Here is a 25,793-nt window from a genome sequence, read left to right as displayed (position 1 = left end):
GTTGGTATTATCCTGAAACAGAAGAAAGAAGTCTAGCAATTCTTTGGAGATTTTCACTTAACCCCCCAGTTTTCAGATTGGCCCCTCATCCTGCTTTCTTCCATGCCTTGTTTTCCTGAGTCGAATGCAGTTCCACTCAAGTTTCTCCAGAAATAAATCTCCAGTAATCTTGAGGAGCAGGAGACCAGTGGTCTCCTGACAGTTTGGGGTTGTTGGTGGGGACTGGGAGTCTAATTATTTCTTCCACAAACTTTAACCAACATCCCAATTTTTTCTTTTCTTTTTTTTTTTCCCTTGAAAAAGAATTTTTGGTCGAGCATGGTGGCTTATGCCTGTAATCCCAGCACTTTGGGAGGCCGAGGCAGGTGGATCACCTGAGGCCAGAAGTTCGAGACCAGCCTGGCCTACACGGCAAAACCCCGTCTCTACTGAAAATACCAAAATCAGCCTGGTGTGGTGGTGCACTCATGTAGTCGCAGCTACTCGGGAGGCTGAGGCAGGAGAATTGCTTGAACCCGGGAGGTGGAGGTTGCAGTGAGCTGAGATCGCATCACTGCACTCCAGCAAGCCTCAGCCAGCTTTTGAACATATTTTTTAGGCCAGGTGTGGTGGCTTCTGCCTGTAACCCCAGGTAGTCAACCTTATCTACCAAAAAAAAGAAAATAGATACAAAAATTAGCTGGGTGTGATGGCACGTGCCTGTAGTCCCAGCTACTTGGGTGGTGGCCATGCAGAGTGAGTTCCTAGCATTTTTTGGAGTAATAACAGTGCTTTATATTTCTATAAAATGGTCAGTTGACAGAGCACTTTCACATACTGTTTTGAATAGACCACTGTTCAGATCTATAGTAGGTGGCATATGTTTCCCCCTAGGCTTCAACTCCCCATAAAGTAGCCTGGTCCAGGCACAGGAAGACTCAGTAACCAATGTTTATATTCATGCCTGCTTTATTTTGAGCACTCCTGGATCTCTCTATTGCTTAGGAAAGCTGCCCAGATCACTACTGAGTTCTGGAGAATGCTGGGATTGAGGAGTGGGGAAAGGTATCCATATCCAGTCTTTTCATGTTTCTCTAAGGTTACCGACCTATTTTGGTCACAGTTGTGTAATCTCCTTTGTGGGGGTTTTGGATATTAACTAACACCTTATCACTTGATAATAGTATTATACTTACTGGGTATTTACTATATGTCAGGCATAATTTAAGTGCTTGATAGTATTAATTCACTTAATGTAGTTGGTGGTATTTTTATCACCATTCTACAGGAAATAGGGGCAGGGAAAGGCAAGATAACAGGCCTAGGATCACACAACACTCAAACAGATATTACCTCATCTTGTAACTATTAAATTTATTGCATTCAGATTTTACTTGGCGGGGTACAGTGGCTCATGCCTGTAATTCCAGAGCTTTAGGGGCCTGAGGCAGGAAGATCACTTAAGCCCAAGAGTTCAAGGTTGCAGTAAGCTAGGATGGTGCCACTGCAGCCTGGGCAAAAGAAGGAGAGACCCTGTCTCAAAACAAAATAAAAGCCACACAAAAAATTTTTATTGATGTACAGTTTAGATACTTGTTACTGATATTCTTTATCCTGAGATAGTTTTACTTCCTGAATCCATGGATTCATGTTTTCTAATAACTTCTGAAATATTATCTGTCATTATCTCTTCAAATATTACCTCTCCTTGATTCTCTACCAAAGATTCTAAGTATATTAAACATTTTCATTCTGTCTTATCTCTTAACTTCTCATTCACTTTTCTGTTCTCTGTTTTTTCGTGCTGTGTTCTATGTGATTTCTTCAGATTGATCTTCCAGTTCATTAATTCTCACTTCAACTTTGTCTTTTCTGCTGTTAAATTTGTCCTTTCATTTTTTTTTTTTTTTTTCTTTTTTGAGACAAGGTCTCGCTGTGTCACCTAGGCTGGAGTGCAGCGGTACTTTCATGGCTCACTTTAGCCTCAATCTCCCAGGCTCAAGCAGTCCTCTTACTACAGCCTTCTAAGTAGCTGGGACTACAGGTGTGCACCACCACACTCTGCTTGCTTGCTTGCATATGTATGTACATGTGTATGTATCTAGTGACAGAGTCTTGCTATGGTGCCCAGGCTCTTACCAAATTCCTGGCCTCACGTGATCCTCCTGCCTCAGCCTCCCAAAGTGCTGGGATTACAGGTGTAAGTCACTGTACCTGGCTGAGTTTTTATTTTAATAATTATTTTTCTAACTTCTAAACATATTTCGTTCTTTTTCAGATCTGCCTGGTTATTTCTAATAATTCATTGCCACTCACTTACCTTTGAGATTTATCTTTTATTTTAAAACATTTCACACATAGCTGATTTATATTCTGTAACTGACATTTTTGGTATCTGAAGTTCTTGCAATCTAAATATATAATTTATTGTTTTCTCTGTTATGTGCTTATGGCATCTTTGTGATCATTAATTCTAATTTTTGTTGCTCTTTAATTTTGAGAATTCTGTTGACTTAGGTTGGGAAATATTTTCCCCCAGAGAAAATTCGTATCTGCTTCTACCAAAAGCTGTGGAACACCACCTACCGTGGATCATGATGAACTTCCTTCAGGCTTCCCTGTTTGTGCTTAATGCAGAACTCTCAGGTTTAGCCCCCTCACCCTTGAGGGGGCTAAGTCTTCCAGTGGCGCAAGTCTTATCATCTTGGCTGCAGTGATGCTCTGGGAATTGGCCCACAGGGAACCCTGATCCTCCCCCTTGCTTACTGCATAGCTCATGAATTTTTCTCTTTTTGGGGAATTGGGTAGTCACATAAATGTCTCCTATATACTGAAAGACCTGAAATGCTTTTAAAAGTATATATTGCCCAGTAACTGTGGCTCATGCCTATAATCCCAGTGCTTTGGAAGGCTGAGGCAGGAGGATTCCTTGAGGCTGGAAGTTCAAGATCAGCCTGGACAACATAGCAAGATGCCATCTCTACAAAAAATTTAAACATTAGCCAGGCATGGTGGCACGTGCTTGTAGTCCCACCTACTTGTGGGAGCTGAGGCAGGAGAATTGCTTGAGCCCAGCTCAAGGTTGCAGCGGGCTATGATTGGGCCACTGCACTCCAGCCTGGGTGACAGAGTGAGACCCTATTCCTTTAAAAAGTACATATATATATATATAATATATGATCTCATATTTCACATATTTTGCAGTGAAAGGAGCCCTGTAATGTCTTGATTACCATAATGTGGGAAGCAGAATTCTCTTTATGCGATTTGGTATCCTTTTTTTTTTTTGAGATGGAGTCTCGCTCTGTCACCCAGGCTGGAGTGCAGTGATACTCACTGGAGCCCAAAACTCCTGGGTTCAAGTCAGCCTCCTACCTTAGCCTCCCAAGTAGCTAGAACCATAGGCATGTGCCACCACATCCAGCTAATTTTTAAATTTTTGTGTTGACAGTGTCTCGCTTTATTACCCAGGCTGGTCTTGAACTTCTAGGCTCAAACATTCTTCCCTCCTCAGTCTCTCAAAGCACTGATATTTTACTTTTTAAATTAGCTTAAAAGGGCCAGGCATGGTGGCTCACACCTGTAATCCCAGCAGTTGGGGAGACCAAAATGGGAGGCTCACTTGAGGCCAGGAATTCGAGACAGACCTGGCTGACATAATGGGACCCCCATCTCTAAAAAAATAATAATAAAAAAAAGAATTTTAAAAGTTTAAAAAAGAAAAAAAATAAATAAATTAGCTTAAAAGGCTTTTCGATACCATTGTATATACCTTGTATACACAGTTTTAATGGTTCTATTATATTCCATTACATGGGTAGCTCACTAGCCATTTTTTCATTGGATATTTAGAATATTCTCAATTTTTCTCTGTTGCAAGTAATATTGCAGTGAACATCATTGGGGAAATATGAGGCAAATCGAGGAGGGTAGAGATATAAAGAAAATGCATAACTGTTATTCTGGGGCAAGAGTTGCAAACTCAGATGCCTTATAGGAGCCAGACAAATAATGCAAATAAGTAAAATGAACCAGTGAAGCTGCCATGAGGAGTGGTGGGAACGTGGCAAACTGAAGGTCACATGCTCATCTAATGAGGGGAGCCACTTCTCAGTTCCAGTTGATTGTTATCATGTAGGAATGAGGGCTTAGTATAGCCAGTTCTTTTTTTTTTTCAAGCAAGACAAGATGGAAATCTAGACTTTTTTCTAGAAATCTCCAAAATGTTTATGGTGGCATTTTTACTATACAAAGCACATAAAACCTATTGACATACTAGATGTGACAGTCAGGCTGTCACTTTGCAGCCTTTGCTAATGTTTATGATGGCATTTTTACTGTGCAAGCCACATAAACCTATTGACACACTAGATGTGATAGTCAGTCTGGCACTTTGCAACCTTTACAGCCTTTGCTCCAGGGTCATGACTGTGGATATAAATGGGAGGGAATGTACTGACTGAAGACATAGCTGCTCAGTCATGCTTCCATTCTCAGAATGAGCATGGAGTGTAATGAAGGGTTTAAGATCTTGGCATTAAATATTTATTTACTAAGCACTTTACTAAGGCTTGGCTTTCAGTTTTTCTTCCTTACCTTCTTCTTCTTCATCAAATATGCCATTCTCAGAAGAGGTTGACCTTCTCAAAGCCAGCTGGGCTCCATTGCACCTGCTGTGCTTGCCATCCATTCAGTAGCTTTGTTTTTGTTTGTTTTTGAGACTGGGCCTTATTCTGTTGTCCAGGCTTGAGGGCAGTGGCACAATCTCCACTCACCGCAACTTATGCCTCCCAAGCTCAAGCCGTCCTCCCACCTCAGTCTCCCAAGTAGCTAGGACTACAGGTGCATACCAGCACACCCAGCTGATTTTTGTATTTTTTATAGAGATGGGGTTTCACCATGTTGCGCAGGCTGGTCTCGACTCATAAGCTCAAGCAATCCGCCCACCTCAGCCTCCCAAAATGCTGAGATTACAGGTGTGAGCCACCCCACCCGGCCAGCCATTCAGTAGCTTTATCAGACATCATTGGTCTTCCACTATGTGCCAAGGCCCTTTGCTCAGAATTACCTATCAATGTATAAGACACAGTTTCACCATCTAGAAGTGTACTGTCATTAAGAGATAATAAAATGGCCAAGTCTTGATACCAAATGAGTTGTACATATAATTGGTATTGAAGAAGTTTAGGAGAAGGATTTCCATGAGAAAGAAAAGCTTCCAGATATGGTAGAATTTGAGCCAAATCCTTAAAATGAAGGGTGGGAGGGAATGGGGAGAACATTCCAGATACCTTCCCAGTGAGTAAGCCAAAACTCAGGGTATATTCGGCATGTGACGGGAATGTGGTTGGATAGGTAGAAAGGAACTTTGGGGGTTTTTGGTTGTTTTTTATTTTTGTTTTTTTCTGAGACTGAGTCTCACTCTGTCGCCCAGGCTGGAGTACAGTGGCGCAATCTCTGCTCGCTGCAACCTCCGCCTCCTGGGTTCATGGCGATTCTCCTGCCTCAGCCTTCCAAGCAGTTGGGATTACACGCACACACCACCATGCCTGGCTAATTTTTGTGTTTTTGTAGAGACAGGGTTTCACCATGTTGGCCAGGCTGGTCTCGAACTCCTGACCTCAAGTGATCTGTCTGCCTTAGCCTCCCAAAGTGCTGGGATTACAGGTGTGAGCCACTGCGCCTGGCCGGTAGAAAGGAACTTTGAACGCCACATTAAAGAATTTGGGGCCGAGCACAGTGGCTCACACCTGTAATCCCAGCACTTTGGAAGGCTGAGGCAGATGGATCACGAGGTCAGGAGATCTAGACCATCCTGGCTAACACGGTGAAACCCCGTCTCCACTAAACAATACAAAAAAATTAGCCAGGCATGGTGTTGGGCACCTGTAGTCCCAGCTACTCAGGAGGCTGAGGCAGGAGAATGGCATGAACCTGGGAGGCGGAGCTTGTGGTGAGCTGAGATTGCACCACTGCACTCTAGCCTGGGCGACAGAGCAAGACTCGGTCTCCAAAAAAACAAAAAAAAAGAATTTGGATTTATCCTGTAGACAGTAGGGAGCCACTGAAGATATTTTAGTAGTAGAGTGACTTGTTGAAGGAAGTTGAGGAGATTACTCTTGTGCCTGTATATGTGATAGCTGGGAACCAAGAGACAATGAAGGTAAGAAAACTAAGTTAGAAGACTATATAAATCAGAGGAGAGGTAATACAGGCCTGAATTTGGAGGATAGAGTAGGGATATGAACTGGAGAGGCAATAGAAGAAGTGGTTAAAAATACTGACTCTAGAATCATACAGGTCTTTATCTGAGTCCCAGCTTAGACATTTACTGACTGAGTTACATTGGGAAGATTATTTAATATCCCTGAGCCTCAGATTTCTCATTCATGAAGAATAATAACACCTAGCTTAGAGAGTGGTTATATGGATTAAATGAGATAATGTAGGTAAGTGTTTAGCATAGTAGTGGAAACATAGTAAAAACAAGAAATTATTGGGCCGGACATGGTGGCTTATGCCTGTAATCCCAGCATTTTGGGAGGCCAAGGCGGGCGGATCATGAGGTCGGGAGATCAAGACCATCCTGGCTAACACTGTGAAACCCCATCTCTACTAAAATACAAAAAAATTAGCCAGGTGTGGTGGCAGGCGCCTGTAGTCCCAGCTACTCAGGAGGCTAAGGCAGGAGAATGGCGTGAACCCAGGAGAAGGAGCTTGCAGTGAGCAGAGATTGTGCCACTGTACTCTAGCCTGGGCAACAGAGCAAGACTCTGTCTCAAAAAAAAAAAAAGGAATTATTAAGTTAACGCCCAAAACATTGGAAGGAAGACTCAGCATGACTTGGTAATTATATGAATGTAAAGAGAGTCCAGATGACTCTTTTGTTTTCAAGTACAGGCAGTCCAAAGAGACCTAATTTGAAATTTAAAAAATTGATTTGGTTTTAGATGTGTTGAATTTGAGGTAATAGTAAGTATCTGACAGGCTATTGGAGATTTGATTCTGGAAGTTCAGGAAGAATATAAGATTTGGAAATCAACAGCAAAGATAATGGGAAGTACTAAAGATTGTTCAGATTGAAAAGACTTCAGATCTAACCTTGCTGTAAATTTGCGCATTTAAATATGGGCCAGGTATTTTTTTTTTTTTTTTTTTTTTTTTTTTTTTTTTTTTTTTTTTTTGAGATGGAGTCTCACTCTGTCGGCCAGGCTTGGAGTGCAGCTGCCGGATCTCAGCTCACTGCAAGCTCCCCCTCCCGGGTTATGCCATTCTCCTGCCTCAGCCTCCCGCAGTAGCTGGACTACCGGCGTCCGCCCACCATCGCCCGCTAGTTGTTTGTGTTCTTTTTTTTTTTTTTTATAGAGACCTGGAGTGTTCCACATGTACCAGGATGGTCTCGATCTCCTGACCGTCGGGATCTGCATCTTGGCCTCGCCAAATGCTTGGATTACGGCCCTTGACCACCCGCGCCCGGCCTGGCCAGGTATGTTTTAATTAAACAACAGAAGAAGGAATTATCTAAGAAGCAGAACTAGGAGGATTGGTTTACAGAAGCCAAAAGGGGCCAGGTATGATGGCACGTGCCTATAATCTCAGATTTCTCATTCATGAAGGATAATGTTAAAATGTTACAAGAAACCCTGTCTCTACCAAAACCACAAAAATATAGCTGGCTGTGGTGGCATGCACCTGTAATGCCAGCTACTTGGGAGGCTGAGGAACGAAAATCACTTTAACCTGGGAGGTGGAGGTTACAGTGAACCAAGATCAGCCATTGCACTCCAGCCTGGGTGACAGAGCGAAACTGTCTTAAATGTCTCAAAAAAAAAAAAAAAAAAAAAAAAAAAAAAAAAAAAGCCAAAGGGAAAGAGGAGTTGAATAGGAAAGGATGATTGCTGATAGTGTCGGATGATTCCAATATTATAAGTTAAAAAATTATAACTGCTTCACACAGCTCAAATGTTATAAGAAAAAAGATTTCTGGTGGTTAAGAAATGATGAAGGAGAGAGTAGAGAGAGAATTTTAAGAGTCCATTTGTTAAGGAATTTTGGTGTCAAGGCTGGGTGTGGTGGCTCACACCTGTAATCCTAGCACTTTGGGAAGCCTAGGCAAGCAGATCGCTTAAGCTCAGGAGTTCAAGACCAGCCTGGGCAACATGGCGAAACCCGGTCTCTACTAAAAAATACAAAAAATAGCCAAGCATAGTGGTGCATGCCTGTAATTCCAGCTACTCGAGAGGCTGAGGCACGAGAATCGCTTGAACCCAGGAGGCAGAGGTTGCAGTGAGCCGAGATCACACCACTGCACTCCAGCCTGGGTGACAGAGCAAGACTCAACAAAAAAAAAAGAATTTGGTGTTGAAAAAAGAAAGAGGACTATCTGACTCTGATGTCCTTGGATTGACATGCAGTGATATCCTCTGCTTTCTGGTACTCTGACATTCCACTTCTCACCCATACCCCGTTATGGGGTTCTCAAAGACTTTGGCCTCTGTGGATCTGAGCAATACCACTCAAGCTCCTACAGCAGCTGCCACTGTTTTTAACAGCTTTATTGAAATATAATTGACATATCTACATTTCACCATTTAAAGTATACAATTCAATTGTTTTAGTATATTCACAGAGTTGTGCAACTATGACTGTAGTCTAATTTTGGAACATTTCATCATTCCCAAAAGAAACCCCACACCCATTAGCAGGCACTCCCCATCTCTCTGCCTCTCCAGCCTCTGGCAGCCACTGATCTACTTTTCGTCTCTATAGATTTGCCTTGTCTGGACATATCGTGTAAATGGAATGAAACAATATGTGACTTTCTGTGTTTCTTCTTTTACCGAGCATGTTTTCAAGGTTCATCCATTTTGGAGCATTTATCAGGACTTCATTCCCTTTTATTGCTGAATTAATTCATTTTGTGTACCACCTTTTATTTATCCCTTCTGTTGATGAACATTTTGGTTGCTTTGCTCCTAGTTTTTGACTATTACGAGTAATGCTACTAGGAATACTCATATACAAGCTTCTGTGTGGATGTTTTTTGTTTCTTGTAGGTATACACCTAGAAGCAGAATTGCTGGGGTCATATGGTAACTCTAACTTTTTGAGAAACTGCCAGAACTGTTTTCCAAAGTGGTTGCGCCATTTTACAGTGCCCTCAGCAATGTGTGAGAGTTCAGTTTCTACACATCATTGTCAACATGTGTGACTGCTTGCCTTTTTTTATTTTAGCCATTCTAGTGGGGTCAAGTAGTATCTCACTTTAGTTTTGATTTGTACTGCCTAATGATTAATGATGTTAAGCATTTGTTTATATAAGTACTTGTTGACCATTTGTGTGTCTTCTTTGGGGAAATGTTTATTCAAATCCTTTGCCCAGCCAGGCATGCTGGCTCATGCCTGTAATCCCAGTACTTTGGGAGGCCGAAGCAGGAGGATCACTTGAGCTCAGGAGTTTTGGACCAGTCTGGGCAACATAGTGAGACCCCCATCTCTACAAATAATACACACACATACACACAAATCCTTTGCCCATTTTTATTTATTTACTTATTTATTTTTTTGAGACAGGTTCTCACTCTGTTACCCTGACTGGAGTGCAGGAGTGCAATCTTAGCTCACTGCAACCTCTGCCTCCCAGGTTCAAGCACCTCTTGTGCCTTAGCCTCCCAAGTAGCTGGGATTACAGGTGTGCACCATCACACCCAGCTAATTTTTGTATTTTTTTGGTAGATATGGGTTTCACCATGTTGGCCAGGCTGGTCTCAAACTCCTGACCTCAAGTGATCTGCCCGCCTTGGCCTCCCAAAGCTCTGGGATTATAGGTGTGAGCCACCATGCCCGGCCCCCTTTGCCCATTTAAAAATTTGATTATTTGTCTTTTATTACTGAGTTGTAAGGGTTTTGAAATATATTCTGGATAGAAGTTCCTTATCAGATATATGATCTGCAAATTTTCTCACATTCTGTGGGTTGTCTTTTGACTCTCTTGATTGTGTCCTTTGAAGAACAAAAGTTTTAAATTTTTATGAAGTCTAGTTTGTTTGTTTTTTTTTTTTTCCCTCATTTTGCCAGCAGGAAGTCAAAGTTTTTCTGTTTTTTCCTTTTGTCACTTGTATATTTTATATCATGTCTAAGAATGTGTTGCCTAATTCTAGGTTATGAAGAATTACTTCTTTGTTGCCTAAGCTTCTTTTTTTTAGATATGGAGTCTCGCCCTTGTTGTCCAGGCTGAGGTGCAGTGGTGCAATCTCGGCTCACTGCAACCTCCACCTCCTGGGTTCAAGTGATTCTCCTGCCTCAGCCTCCCGAATAGCTGGGGTTACAGGTGCCCACCACCACACCCAGCTAATTTTTGTATTTTTAGTAGAGATAAGGTTTCACCATGTTGGCCAGGCTGGTCTTGAACTCCTGACCTCAGGTGATCGGCCCGCTTCGGCCTCCCAAAGTGCTGTGATTACAGGTGTGAGCCACCGTGCCCGGCCACCTAAGCTTCTTTTTAATAGATTTTTTTTTTTTTCCACATGAAAAACAGTAAACAGTCTTCTCTTCCAAGCTTATTTAGTCAAGTCTACCCACCACTTATTCTGATTTATACACAAGGAGCATCTCTTTTTAGATTATTCTTGTTCAACAAGACTTCCATATGCCAAGCACTATGCTAGGTTTTATGGGAAACACAAAATAAAAATGATATTGTCTTATATACTGGATAATGGAGATGCACAGATGACTATAACTCTGACTTCGCAGTCTAGAAGAGATATTAAGGCAGATATGCAAAAGAGAACAATAACCATGTTAAGTGACATGATTTACTTAAAACTTCTCAGGGACTGATTCTAGTTGCTGATGAATTTCGCCATTAATATGCAATGCAATGAGAAAAGTACAGTATGCTCTTTCTTATAAAGTTATGATCATTGATGTAAAGTTTTGTAATGATGCTACTTGACAATATAAGAAGTTGGCAATCCAATATTGATCCCTCTGTTTTTTGTGGAAGTTGTTTTCTTGTCTGTAAAATCAACCACCTGCAACCACTGGTTCAGAGGACAGATTATTTCTGGCTCTGGGGTAATCAGAGGAGACTTGATGGAGGAGTTGCTCTGGGCCTGGTAGGTTTGGATAATTTTGAACAGGGCCAAGTGTAACAGGAAGGAGAGTCTGAATGAACAAATGCAGCAGAGTGGAAATGATCTTCTGAAACATGTTTCGAGGATTGCATGATGGGAAACCAAGGTTGAGTGGAGTAGACAGCCAAGGCCGGGCACGGTGGCTCACACCTGTAATCCCAGCACTTTGGGAGGCCGAGGCACGTGGATCACCTGAGGTCAGGAGTTCAAAACCAGCCTGGCCAACATGGCAAAACCCCGTCTCTTCTAAAAATATAAACCTTAGCCGGGTCATGGTTGCGGGTGCCTGTAATCCCAGCTACTCAGGAGGCTGAGACAGAAGAATCACTTGATCCCGGGAGACGGAGGTTGCAGTGAGCCAAGATCACGCCACTACACTCCAGCCTGGATGACAAGAGTGAAACTCAAAAAAAAAAAAAAAAGAGTAGACAGCCGAGATGGATGACCTCTAAAGCCAAAATGAGGAGGCTCAACTTGATTCTCTGGGTAATGAGAAACCATTAAAAGGGCCAGGAGGAGTGGCATGTTGAAGAAAGGTGGTGCTTTAGGGAGATGAATCTGGTAGTACTAAAAAGTAAATTACAAGTAGGGAGACAAGTTAGGAGGTGGTCGAGGTTTATAATGTAACAATATTTGTGTTTTGTTTCTGGCTGGAAAATAATTTGATCTTTCCTCAAAAGCCCTGGATCTTTGGCAGTAGTGGTTAGGAAGTAAGTGGCAAGGTTGTCTGTGATGTAGTGAATTAAGCCAAGCACTAGAGGTCTGAGAGCTGCCACCTTCCATAGGCAACTGAAAACACTGGCTGTCTAGCACAATGCATGACTTAGCCTCACAGAAATTTCAGACTCAAAGACCCTGGGCCCAGAGCTCTCATGGTAAGCAGCTTGAACTCCAAATGCTTGGTCATGAAGATTAACTTTGCCCTAACCTACAGATGCTTATCCAACCCCGCTTTGTGGTCTGTATCAGCTAGGCAAGAGGAAGGCAGAGTAACACCATTTCCTCACCTTTCAGTGGCTGGCTATGAACAGCAGTCTCCCTCCTTCCTTCCCTTCCTCACTGTTTCCTGCTTTATAGGATCAAGGGGCCATGGCTGCTCAAACAAGTCAAGGCTGGAGATGGATCTTTGTGTCTTTGTGTGTTTTTGTTCTTCTCTCTACAATTGACTCAGCTGAGCATGGTGTCAGTGGACACATGGGTGTCATAGGGAATAGGAGAAACAAGAAAGGAAAAGAAGTTACATCTCTTCCGGATCCTGAGGGATAGCTGTTATGGTCTTGGCCAGTGGTTTCTCCAAAGGCTTCTTTCTAAGGCCCTGAAATCCGAGGGCATGGCTGTGGAGTCCAGATAGTAGTCACCTTGGGAGGAGCCCTAGGCAGGGCTAGTGTTTGGGGACCAACCCCTGCTTGAGACTATCTCTGTGTTCAAGCGTAGCAGCAGGGAGCAGTGACACGAAGTGGACAGAGACCTCACCGCAACTTCCTGTACAACTGGCTCTAGCTGCAGTTTCTTCCTTTTTTCCTTATTCCCACAGAATTGGCCCAGAACCTGAGGAGGGTGGAGCAGGAAAGGAGCAGAGGACTCTGTAGGTCTCCAAGCAGAACTGAGATTTTTCTCTGGCCTAGGAGAGACCACTGTCCCCTGCCTTCCTTTCCCTGGGAAGATAGGCTTCCTGGCCTTTCAGCCTGGCTAGAGGGATTGTGTCTCCACACAAACCCAGCTGGACCCAGCTGAGCACTGACTGAGAACCGATGTATGTGAGAAGGGCCAGTTCTACTTCAGCCATAGCGAGTAGACCTCTGAAGACCCAGGGAACTGAATTGAATACCGTGTTAGGAAGAGGGCCTGCAGCCTCCAGGTCCTTAAGACTTACCACCCCAGTGTACAGAAGCCTGCCTAGCACCCTGTCTCTCTAGGAAGGCCAGTGCTAAGACTCGTGGGCCATCCACCAGGACTGAGTTCAAGTTAACTGCTGGCAGAATGGTGACTGGTCCCTGCAGCCTCCCTTCTGGGCTTCAGGAATCCCCTCCCAGGCTGAATGCCCCACCCTGAGGCTAGTCTGGAATCCTGGTTAGAGGAAAAAGCTGCAAAACAGAGTCATTCACAATGGGCAAAAAGAGGAGGGAGAGGTTTCTGGTTAAGATATAAAAGGAGGAGCCTAAAGAAGGAAGGAAGCTCCAAGGCTCTGCCCAGACATCTTCCCTGAGACGCCTAAGGACAAAAGAGGAGCTAGACACAACTCTCCCCATTTTTCCTTTGCCGTCTTGAGAGTTCTCCATCTTCCAGCACTGACTGCCCTCTGTGGCTGGCTCCTTTCTCTACCCTCCCCCTTCCCTAGGCTAAAGGGCCCACAGGGAATGGAAGGGAGGGAGGCTGAGTGGCTGTGCTGTGGGCCTGCCTGCTCCTTTCCCTTCCCCCTTCCCTTAGCAGCAACGTCACCGCATCACCAGCAGCCGCGGCAGCAGCACGGAGACTGGGGCTGGGATTGCGCAGCCTCCCTGCATTAGCAACGATGCCATTGTATTAGCAGAAATCAGATCTTAGGAAATCGGTCCAGTTCCCCTGTGTGGTCCCGTGGAACAGTGTCTCAGCTGGAACTGTCGAGGTAGAGCTTGGTCGGAGTGCAAAAGGGACAGACACATCAGGGGTCCAGCGCAAGGCTCCTGACAAAGGTATGGCTCAGGGAGCTGGGGGAGGGGCAGGGCAGAGATGCTAGGATACTGATCAGCACATTTGGGCCCTGGCTTCTGAGGGTTGGCTTTGTCTTTCCAAAAGGGAGAGGGGGACGGTTCCGGGGGGATAAAGAGGGGAACGTGCGGGAGCACAGCATTAGACAAGCTCTTCCATGCATACATTTGGGCTATGGTGCAGAGATGAGGAAAAGCCAAGGCTTGGGCTAATGCCATTTATGCTATTTTGTCAAGAAGCAGATCTCATCCTTCCTTTTTGGGCATTTCTAATGAAGCTTCTAGTATGGGTCAGGGATGGGGGAGTCAGATCTAGAAACAAAGCCTTAATGGGAGGAGACACCCCTACAGCTACTGTAAGTTTATGATGGAGAATATGCAAGGATCCATGCAGCTTTCAAGAGAAGGGGCTGGGAAGCCTTTCTGTCCACACACACACACATACATACATACATGCACATAGCTATACATGCACATAGACACACATACCATATCTGCTGGTGCTATGGGAGCCACCAGGCTCCAGGTAAGGATGGAGTAAGAAAACAGGGTGCCCCACAGTGTATAGCAGGGGCAGGGACAGTCATTGTAATGCCTAGGGCACCTGACCTGTTACAATAAGCCTTCAAGAAGAGACCTAAGCGTAAGCTAACACTCCCAAATCTACCCTCCTGCCCTTCTCCCTTTGATCCTACCCAGGAGAGGACCAGTCAGGAAAAGGGTTATCAGTCCTACCGAGGCATCTTATCAGGATCTCAAGTCAAGGTCAGATTGCTAGAGAAGAGCAATTGAAGACCATTGTCTTCCCCGTCTTTATTCAGAAGGCCAAAAAAGAGGGAAGGGGTTCTATGACTGGCAGAAAGACATTGATGACCAAAGCTAGAGGAAATCTTTTTTCTGGGGTTTTCCTGCCCAGAGTTGCTCCATTGCTGAGCAGGTAGGAAGAGTTCCCTAAATTCTCATTTCCACACCTGTAATCCCAGCACTTTGAGAGGCTGGGGTGGGAGGATCACTTGAGCCTAGGAGTTGAGACCAGCCTGGGCAACATGGTGAAACCCTGTCTCTACAAAAAATTTAAAAATTAGCCAGGCATTGTGGTGTGCACCTGTAGTCCCAGCTACTAAGGAGGCTGAGGTGGGAGGATCACTTGAGCCCAGGAGTTCAAGGTGCAGTGAGCTATGATTGCATCACTGCACTCTAGCCTAAGCAACAAAGCTAGACTCTGTCTGTAAAAAATAATTGTAAAAAAATTCCCACTTCTAATAACCACCTTGATAGAGGGTTCAAAAACATAGGATAATAGGAGACAGTAGTGCCATGTTGTGCAAATAATATAGTTGAGGAATACACTGGATAGTTATGGGAGTGTATTTGTTCCCAGGAAGTGTCTAGGAATGTGAACCACAGAGCAGGGAAAAATGAGACTTGAGACCATGTATGGGGCAGGGAGATAAGGGCTGGGAACTGGGGCAGGAGGTGGGATTGACAAGTGTGATCAGAGCCTGGGGACAGTATGAAAGGGACTGTAGGTTCATAGAATAGAGAGGCAGATAGACATAACCTGTGTAAATGGAAGCTGAAATGTGGGTCTACCCAGGACAGGTAGGATGCAGCTGCTCTGGGAGCAGAGTAATTGCAAGGACTTTAGGAAGAGGGTGTGGCCCCAATCATTTTCTTTGGAAGGCCATTGTAGTGGAAATAATTACAAATTGGGCAGACCTGGGAATGAATCCCATCTCAGATGTATAAATATGGGCAAACTACTTATACACTCTAAGCTTTGGTTTTCTCATCTTTATAATGGGAAGGATTATGCCTACTTAAAAATGTTACAGTACATTTAGAGATGATGTATGTAAATTAATGGCATATAAGTGTTGAATAAATGATCATTTATAGTATTATAATAGGACAAGAGACACCCATTTGGGACAAGGGCCAGGAAAGAGGCTCTCATAGAAAGCTTTTCCTGATTTTGGAGAGCATGACTTCATAACTTTATACTGGCTGAGACCACCATTCCACTCTACCTGGTAGGCATAGCTAGAGGGCTCATCTTCTGAAAGAGCTGTCTTCTACTTTACTCTTATTCTGAATCCTCTGTTTCTTCCCCATCCTCATCTTCCATGTCTCTCCATTTAGTCAGGGCAGAAAAAGTCTGAAATGAGCTCTTCCAGCTCAGTGTTTTCTCTTCACCTTCATTAGAGGGGATGGGCCACTTGTCTTGATGTAGAAAAAGTCACTCCCAGGAAAGGAGCCTGAGATACACTCTCAGTAAATGTTCTCTGTGGTGTCATATGTACAGTTTACTCTTTTTTTTTTTTTAAGATGGAGTCTCGCTCTATCACCCAGGCTGGAGTGCAGTGGCACGATCTCAGCTCACTGCAAACTCTGCCTCTTGGGTTCAAGTGATTCTCCTGCCTCAGCCTCCCAAGTAGCTGGGATTACAGGAGCGTGCCACCACACCCAGCTAATTTTTGTATTTGTAGTAGAGACGGGGTTTCACCATGTTGGCCAGGACGTTCTCAATCTCTTGACCTCATGATCCGCCTGCCTCGGCCTCCCAAAGTGCTGGGATTACAGGCGTGAGCCCCCATGCTGGGTCTACTCTCATTATATTCTTAACTGATCAAGAAAAAAGGTCAAAAGTTAGGATTCCTGAGTCTCATCTTAATTCTGTTATTTATTCACTGAGTGGTCTTGGGCAAGTCATTTCATTTTCTGAGTGTAAATTTCCTTATTTTGAAAATGAAGATGGCTCCGCCTCATTTGGTAAGTTTATGTAAGGATCAGTAAGATATGACATACATAAAAAGTGCCTTGTAAGTAAATGTGAACCAGGTGGGCAAAGCATGAGTACAAAATCTCATGAGGTGCCTGGAGAACTTCCCCTTAGATGGCTGAATTGGAATCGTCTATGGAGGAGCCATTGCTGGGCATTTCCCTTGGTTGTGTGGAGATCAAAAAAGAATAAGATCTCTGAGATACAGAAGTATAAAATAAAATGAAATCAATCAGTAAAAGAGCTTGACAGTTAAAGTAGGATTCAATACAACCTAAATGTAAAAGCTAAAACTATACAGCTTTTAGAAGAAAACCATAGGTACATTTCTTTATGATCTTCGGACAGGTAAAGATTTCTTAGGATACAGAAAGATTTAACCATAGAGAAACAAACTGATAAATTGATCAATTTAAATTTAATAAATTAAAAACTATTTATCAAAAAACACAGTTAAGAAAACAGACAAGCCACAGGCTGAGAGAAAATGTTCATGAGACATATTATTTGACAGAGGACTTGTATCCAGAATGTTAAAACTCCTATAATTCAATCATAAAAAGACTAATAACTCAGGTTCTTTTAATGGGAGAAGTAGTCAACAAATAACCAGGCACCTACTGTGTTCAAGCACAGAGTTCAGCGTATTGTAGTCTCCAGCCTTGGAACTGTACTCCAGTCTGGGAGATAGATATGTCAACATCACATTACAACTGTTAGTGCCCTCCAGCCAAGGGCTCCGTCATCTCCCACACTCATGTGTCCTTTGTCTCTGATTTAGAGTCAGCTTTCTGCATTCTGTATCTGTGCATCAGGTTTTCCATATTAATGCATGTATGTCCTAGTAATGGTTTTGTGGGCAGAATCATACATTCTTTTATGTGATACTTGTGAATGCCTCTTGAAAATGCTTTAAAAAGGAAGAAAAGGTACTCGTTGAAGGTCAGTGATGGCTGCAACCCATAAGTACCCCTAAAATTACTGCTATCCACGTAAGAAAGTTCTCCATACTCCTTTTAGTCCAGGCTTCGAGATTATGGCCAGGACTCCAGGGAAAACCTAGTATGTATGAAAGGAGAAACCCCCTCAAAGAAAAAAAAAATTGTTTAGGCCCGGCATGGTGGCTCAGACCTGTAATCCTAGCACTTTGGAAGGCCAAGGCAGGTGGATCACTTGAGCCCGAGTTCGAGACCAGCCTTGGCAACATGGAGAAACCATATCTCTACAAAAAATACAAAAATTAGCCAGGCGTGGTGGCACACGCCTGTGGTCCTAGCTACTCAGGAGGCTGAGGCTACAGTGAGGCTGCAGTGAGCCATGATCGCACCACTGCACTCCAGCCTGGGTGACAGAGTGAGAACCTGTCTCAAAAAAAAAAAAAAAAAAAAAAATTTGCTTAAATTTTAAATTGCTTAAAATTGCAAAAAATGGGTATTACATACAAATTAGAAAATACAGCTGAAGCAAAAAAAAAAAAATTAAAAATAATCCAAATCACTCAACAGAGATAGGCACTAGTAACAGTTTATTGCACATTACAGATTTTCTTCTATGCGTACAGATATATTTACAAAAATGGTGACAAACACCCGGCTAATTTTTGTATTTTTAGTAGAGATGGGGTTTCACCATGTTTGCCAGGCTGGTCTTGAAGTCTTGACCTCAAGTGATCCGCCTGCCTCAGCCTCCCAAAGTGCTGGGATTACAGGCATGAGCCGCCATGCTTGGCCTGATTTCAAGACATTCTATTCCTATGGATTTGCCTATTCTGGACATTTCATATAAATGGAATCATACAACATCATAAAAGCCCTTTGGGACTGGCTTCGATTATGCCCAAATTTTTGGCTACTGTCAATAATGCTGTCATGAACATTTGTGTACAAGCTTTAGTGTGAACATATGTTTTCATTTTTCTTGGGTATATACCCAGGAGTGCAGTTGCTGGGTCATGTCATGACACTATGTTTAACATTTTGAGAAACTGTCAGACTTTTCCAAAGTAACTGCACCATTTTATAATACCCCCGGCAATGTTTCAGGGTTCCCGTTTCTTCATATCATCATCATTTGCTAGTTGTTATTGTATTTCTTATTTTATCCATCCCAGATGGAGAGAAGTAGTATCTCGTTGCGATTTTTATTACTCTAATGACTAATGATGTTGAACATCTTTTCATGTGCTGGTTAGCCACTTCTATGTCTTCTTCAGAGAAATGCCTATTCAGACTGTTTGCCCCATTTTAAACTGGATCATATGTCTTTTTTTCTTTTTGAGACAGAGTCTCACTCTGTCGCCAGGTTGGAGCGCTGTGGCATGATCTCAGCTCACTGCAACCTCCAACTCTCTGGTTCAAGCGATTATCCTGCCTCAGCCTCCTGAGTAGCTGGGATTACAGGCACGCACTACCACACCCAGCTAATTTTTATATTTTTAATAAAGACGGGATTTCACCATGTCGGCCAGGGTGGTCTCGATCTCCTGACCTCGTGATCCTCCCGCCTTGGCCTCCCAAAGCGTTAAGATTACGGGCATGAGCCACCGAGCCCAGCCTCGAGTGTCTTTTTATTGTTGAGTTGTAAGAGTTCTTTATATATTCTCATTAGAAGTCTTTTATCAGGTATATGAGTTGCAAATATTTTCTCCCATTTTATGGATTGTCTTTTCACTTTCTTGGTGGTATTCTTTGAAGCACAAAAGGTTTTGGTTCTTACGGAGTCCAATTTATGTTTTTTCTTTTGTCACTTGTGCCTTTGGTGTCATATCTAAGAAACCATCACCTAATCCAAGATAACAAAGATTTACTCCTATGTTTTCTTCTATAACCCTTACTCTTGTAGCTCAGACTCAATGTCTGCCCTTCTACATCTCTACCCATTAGCCCAATAAACACACAAAGGCTTGGAAGCTCAACAGAGGAGCCTACCTTCCTCTCAGAAAGGCGGGGGGGGGGAGGAAGCAAGATTGTAAATAATAATTGCTGCTTAAATTTAACACAATTGTATATTAATACCTTGTCCCTCATACATATACTTAGCCATATTTTTTATGCATTGTTTGTTCATGTCCTTGAGTATATGTGACTTGCCTCAGCCCTTACCACATTCCACATGAGCTGGGACCCTGTGGTCTAAATGAGTTAAATTTTAAGAAAATGATGGTGTCAAGGATTCAGTTAAATGATGAATAAGAGAAAGGCAATGGGGGATTTAGACTCAGGGTGAGTGAAAAGGAAATAATAGGAATAAAAAAAGAAGGGAAATGAATGAATTTGAAACATTACATGTGAGGAGTCGAAGGGAATGAAGACTGTTGCAACCTGAACGTGGAAACACAGCAGACTAGAACTTGAGCAGGCCACACTGCCATGGTGCAGCCAAGAGACCAGAGAAGCTCAGGATGGGTTCTGTGTCCTTGCACCAGGAGACCTTGAACAAGAAAGAACTTTGCTTTAGCCTATAAGAGTTGTAAAACTGGGATGAGAAGACTTTCTAGTGGATCCCATTAGTGAAGGTTCTAAGCTAAAACTGGGCAGCATTTGGGCACTTCAGGATGTCTGTATCCTGAGCTAGACACATGTTAAGAATGTATTATGCCTTTCACGTTTATCTTACGATAACGTGAGGAGGAAGAGGTTGACATCAGTCATAACTTGCAGTCACCCTAATGCCCAACTCAGTCTCTGCATTCAAGAAGTTCTAGTACAGCAGTGAGGATAGTAAGGATACTTAGCCCACGGTCATCAGAGAGGGACAAATATTCTGGGGCTCATAGGACGAGAAAGGGGATCAGAGGTAACAGTCACTTGGTCAGATCATACCGTATATTTTAAAATATGCTTCTTGCAAAATTACAGCTTATTGCTATGAGTTCATATTATTCATGATGTTCCCTCGTCTGTAAACTTGTGTGCTGTAGCTGTGTCTAAGCTTTAGACGTCCTAGATGGTTTTTTTTTTTTTTTTTTGAGACGGAGTCTCGCTCTGCCGCCCAGGCTGGAGTGCTGTGGCCGGATCTCAGTTCACTGCAAGCTCCGCCTCCCGGGTTCACGCCATTCTCCTGCCTCAGCCTCCCGAGTAGCTGGGACTACAGGCGCCCACCACCTCGCCCGGCTAATTTTTTTGTATGTTTTAGTAGAGACGGGGTTTCACCGTGTTAGCCAGGATGGTCTCGATCTCCTGACCTCATGATCCGCCCGTCTCGGCCTCCCAAAGTGCTGGGATTACAGGCTTGAGCCACCGCGCCCGGCCGATGGTTTTTTCTTATTTGTGTCATTATTCATAGTTTTTTTGTGCTAAGGACTCGTCATTGTTTACTGCCAAGGACATAGTCCTTGAAAGAGAAGGGGAAAGTACTGCCCAAACCTTCATATGTGGCATTAGGACGACTTGGCCTTTTGTCATAATTTGATGCATGGTGACCTTAAAATTAAGGGGGACCTCAGGTGCTGCACCTGTGCAATGCAGAAAGCATGGTTAGGTCCCCACCCACCTATTGGGCTGTGTGGTCAAGCTCCATCTTGACTCAAGCCTTTTCTCTTCCTGGGTTCTTCTCCATCTGAAAATGCTGTAGGGAAGGGCATGCCCCTGACTTCCAGGGAGGTGACATTAGGTTCCCTTTCTTTCCTTCTCTCTCCAGGTGCCAAGCTCTCCTGATGAAATGTGTTCTGCCCCACTGGGCTCCAGGGACAGTGTCTGGTGCTGTTGAAGCCCTTATTCGAACTTTCCAGAATGGATAGTCCCCCAAAGCTGACTGGAGAGACCCTCATCGTTCATCACATCCCCCTGGTGCACTGCCAGGTCCCAGACAGGCAGTGCTGTGGAGGAGCAGGTGGAGGTAGTGGGAGCACAAGACCTAATCCCTTCTGCCCACCTGAGCTGGGCATCACCCAGCCTGATCAAGACCTAGGACAAGCTGACTCCCTGCTATTCAGCAGCCTGCACTCTGCTCCAGGAGGAACTGCACGGTCTATAGACAGCACCAAGAGTAGGAGTCGGGATGGAAGAGGCCCTGGAGCCCCCAAACGACACAACCCCTTCTTGCTGCAGGAGGGTGTGGGTGAGCCAGGACTTGGTGACCTGTATGATGACAGCATTGGTGACAGTGCCACCCAGCAGTCCTTCCACCTGCATGGCACTAGCCAGCCCACCTTTCATCTATCCTCTTTCCAGCTGCCACCATCTGGCCCTGGAGTGGGCATGCCATGGGGGGCAACACGCAGTCGGGCTGGAGTGGTGGAAGGGCAGGAACAGGAGCCAGTGATGACCTTGGATACCCAGCAGTGCAGCTCCAGCCACTGCTGCCGGCCAGAGCTGGAAGCAGACACTATGGAGCTGGATGAGTGTGGGGGACCTGGTGGGAGTGGCAGTGGGGGCGGAGCCAGCGATACCTCTGGCTTTTCCTTTGACCAGGAATGGAAGCTCAGTTCAGATGAATCCCCAAGGAACCCTGGATGCTCTGGCTCAGGGGCCCAGCACTGCCGCTGCAGTAGCACATCCAGTCAGTCCGAGGCAGCTGACCAGTCCATGGGCTACGTGAGCGACTCTTCCTGCAACAGTTCAGATGGTGTGCTGGTCACCTTCAGCACCCTCTACAACAAGATGCATGGCACTCCCCGCGCCAATCTCAACTCTGCCCCCCAGTCCTGCAGCGACTCTTCCTTCTGCAGCCACTCAGACCCTGGCGCCTTCTACCTGGATCTGCAGCCCTCCCCAGCTGAGTCTAAGATGTCTTATGAGTCCCATCACCCTGAAAGTGGAGGAAGGGAAGGGGGCTATGGTTGCCCTCATGCCTCATCTCCTGAGCTTGATGCCAACTGCAACTCCTACCGCCCACACTGTGAGCCGTGCCCAGCAGTGGCTGACCTCACAGCCTGCTTCCAAAGCCAGGCCCGTCTTGTTGTGGCCACACAAAATTACTATAAACTTGTCACCTGTGACCTGTCCTCCCAATCATCCCCAAGCCCTGCTGGCTCTTCCATCACCAGCTGCTCTGAGGAACACACCAAGATAAGTCCCCCACCAGGCCCTGGCCCAGATCCAGGCCCCAGCCAGCCCTCTGAGTATTACCTATTCCAGAAGCCAGAAGTCCAGCCAGAGGAACAAGAAGCAGTGAGTTCCTCTAGCCAGGCAGCAGCTGCTGTGGGCCCCACTGTGCTTGAGGGGCAAGTATACACGAATACTTCACCCCCCAACCTCAGCACTGGACGTCAGCGCTCCCGCAGCTATGATCGCAGCCTGGAGCGCAGCCCTCCTGTCCGCCTGGGCTCACTGGAACGCATGTTGAGTTGCCCAGTGCGCTTGAGTGAGGGCCCTGCAGCCATAGCGGGGCCTAGCTCCCCACCTAGGAGGGTGACCTCCTTTGCCGAGCTGGCCAAGGGCCGGAAGAAAACTGGAGGCTCTGGCTCGCCCCCACTTCGTGTGAGTGTTGGGGACTCCTCCCAGGAGTTCTCACCCATCCAAGAAGCCCAGCAAGATCGGGGGGCCCCACTGGATGAGGGCACTCGCTGTAGCCATAGCCTGCCACCCATGCCCTTGGGGCCAGGCATGGACTTACTTGGCCCAGAGCCAAGTCCACCCTGGTCCACCCAGGTCTGTCAGGGACCCCACTCCAGTGAGATGCCTCCTGCTGGCCTTAGAGCTGCGGGGCAAGGCCCCCTGGCTCAGCTGATGGATCCAGGGCCTGCTCTGCCAGGGAGCCCAGCCAACAGCCATACCCAGAGGGATGCAAGAGCTAGAGCTGATGGTAAGAAGCCTAAGGGTTAGCAAATATGTGGCTGTTCACCAGCAGGAATATGCATGGCCACCTCCGTGACAGGTCGCTGCCAAACCACCCCGTCCATACCACCAGAGTTTCCACATCCTAGATCTGTTATCCCTCCAGGCCAGGGCAGGTCCCACAGCTACAGTGGAGTGGGCTCACTGAGGAAAGACAGAGGACTCAAAAATACACTGAGCAGACCCCGCACAGTGACTCACGCCTGTGATCCCAGCCCTTTGGGAGTCCGAGGCGGGCGAATCACTTGAGGTCAGGAGTTTGAGACCAGCCTGGCCAACATAATGAAACCCCATCTCTACTAAAAAATAAAACTTGCCAGGAGTGGTGGCACCCGCCTGTAATCCCAGCTACTCAGGGGGCTGAGGCAGGTGAATCGCTTGAACCCAGGAGCCGGAGGTTGCACTGAGCCGAGATCACACAACTGCACTCCAGCCTGGGCAGACAGAGTGAGACTCTGTCTCAAAAAAAAAAGAAAAAGAAAAAATACACTGAGGAGATAAAATCAGCAGGACTTAGAGGCTGATTGGGAAATGAAGGATTCAGAAAACTGATTCTGAACCTGGATGATGGGAAAGATGAGGCCATGGATGGGGCTGTGATCACAGGAGATTTCCCGGAAGAGGGATAAGACATCAGCTCAGGTTCGGACATTTAGGAATCTAACAACAACACACACGCTGAGCGGCAGGTTTTTTCCTTTTTGAGACGGAGTGTTGCTCTTTCGCCCAGGCCGGAACACAGTGGCCTCCCTAGGCCAGCTCTTTCCCTATTTATTTTGTTACATTTTAAATAAATATTTTATACCAGTGTGTTAAGGGGTGCTGGTGACAGAGAGATGAGAGGGATGACTGTTTTCAAGGATTCCAGCTAAGGATGGAAACAGAAAATGTAGTTGATCATTAAAATGCAGAGATGGCAGTGTTGCGTGCTGGCCAGTGAGAGGGGTATCTAGATCAGACTGAAATGTCGGAGGAACTGCTAATGCAGTTTACATTTAAGGCCAATCTAGAAAGATGATTAGGATTAGGCTTTGTGAAGACTTGTAAGAAGAATGTTCTAGGCTCACAGGATAGTCTGTACAAAACCACAAAGGCACAGAACAGCTTGACCCTTTCTAGGAACTGCATATAATTTGGTGTAGCCATAGTGGAAAACAGGTGGAACCACTGAAAGATTTTAGTCAGAGAAATGGCTTTTGGCATTTGTTTTTGTTTGGTTTGGTTTTTCTGTCTGCTTAATTGTATGTTTTGATTTGCATTTTAGAAAGATCACTGGTTGTTTGCTCCTTCAGGCCTTGTTTTAAAAAAAAAAAAAAAAAAAAAAAAAAAAAGTGCCTGGGCGCGGTGGCTCAAGCCTGTAATCCCAGCACTTTGGGAGGCCGAGATGGGCGGATCACAAGGTCAGGAGATTGAGACCATCCTAGCTAATACGGTGAAACTCCGTCTCTACTAAAAAATACAAAAAAATAGCTGGGCGAGGTGGCGGGCACCTGTAGTCCCAGCTACTCGGAAGGCTGAGGCAGGAGAATGGCGTAAACCCGGGAGGTGGAGCTTGCAGTGAGCTGAGATCACGCCACTGCACTCCAGCCTGGGCAACAGAGCGAGACTCCGTCTCAAAAAAAAGTAATTGGATCACTGGTTGTTTGGGTAGAAGATGGACTGGAAGGGGTGTCTTCCCTGAAGTCAGGAGAAAGCACTGTAGATTGGAAAGTCATTGGAATAAAAGTGGTAGCTGGCACTCGCTAGACGTGGTGACTCACACCTGTAATCCCAGCCCTTTGGGAGGCCAATGCAGGCAGATCACCTGAGTTCAGGAGTCCAAGACCAGCCTGGCCAACATGGTGAAACCCTATCTCTACTAAAAATACAAAAATTAGCTGGGTGTGGTGGTGCACACCTGTAATCCCAGCTATGTGGAACACCAAGGCAGGAGAATCACTTGAACCCAGGAGGCAGAGGTTGCAGTGAGCCTAGATCGTGCCACTGCACTCCAGCCTGGGAAACAGAGTGAGACTCTGTCTCAAAAATAAAAAACAAAAGTGGTAGCTGAAGCTATGCTTGTGGCTGAGAGAGGATCCAGGGAGAATGTGTGGAGTTATAAAGGGAAGAAGGGGATACTGTGACTTAAGGGATGAGCAGCAGCCTTAAAAGAGACTGAGAAGAATTAGGACAATAGAAGAAAAAGCAAGAGAGGTCAGGCATGGTGGCTCATGCCTGTAATCCCAGCCCTTTGGGAGGCTGAGGTGGGCAGGTCACCTGAGGTAAGGAGTTCAAGACCAGCCTGACCAACATGGTGAAACCCCATCTCTACTAAAAATACAAAAATCAGCTGGGTGTGGTGGCAGGTGCCTGTAGTTCCAGCTACACATGGGAGGCTGAGGCAGAATTGCTTGAACCTGGGAGGCAGAGGTTGCAGTGAGCCAAGATTTTA

General features: G+C 45.2%; 1 protein-coding gene across 2 annotated transcripts in view; it reads left to right on the top strand.

The window, feature by feature from the left end:
• The window catches only part of RUSC2 (RUN and SH3 domain containing 2), a 74,640-nt gene that overhangs the window by 38,110 nt on the left and 10,737 nt on the right, over positions 1-25,793 (top strand). The window contains exons 1-2 of one of the 2 annotated variants that reach the window (XM_017857764.1): positions 12,494-13,789; positions 21,225-23,330. In XM_017857764.1, the coding sequence (XP_017713253.1) occupies positions 21,317-23,330 (2,014 nt within the window). In that variant the 5' untranslated portion in view covers positions 12,494-13,789; positions 21,225-21,316. Of the gene's footprint in view, positions 1-12,493; positions 13,790-21,224; positions 23,331-25,793 lie in introns of those variants that run through there. The other variant, XM_017857763.1, reaches the window with a different exon arrangement.

Source organism: Rhinopithecus bieti, unplaced genomic scaffold (genome assembly GCF_001698545.2).
Source record: "Rhinopithecus bieti isolate Rb0 unplaced genomic scaffold, ASM169854v2 scaffold_47691, whole genome shotgun sequence".
NCBI lineage: Eukaryota > Metazoa > Chordata > Mammalia > Primates > Cercopithecidae > Rhinopithecus > Rhinopithecus bieti.
Note: the sequence above shows the minus strand (reverse complement) of the source record. Positions and strands in the feature narration are given on the sequence as shown.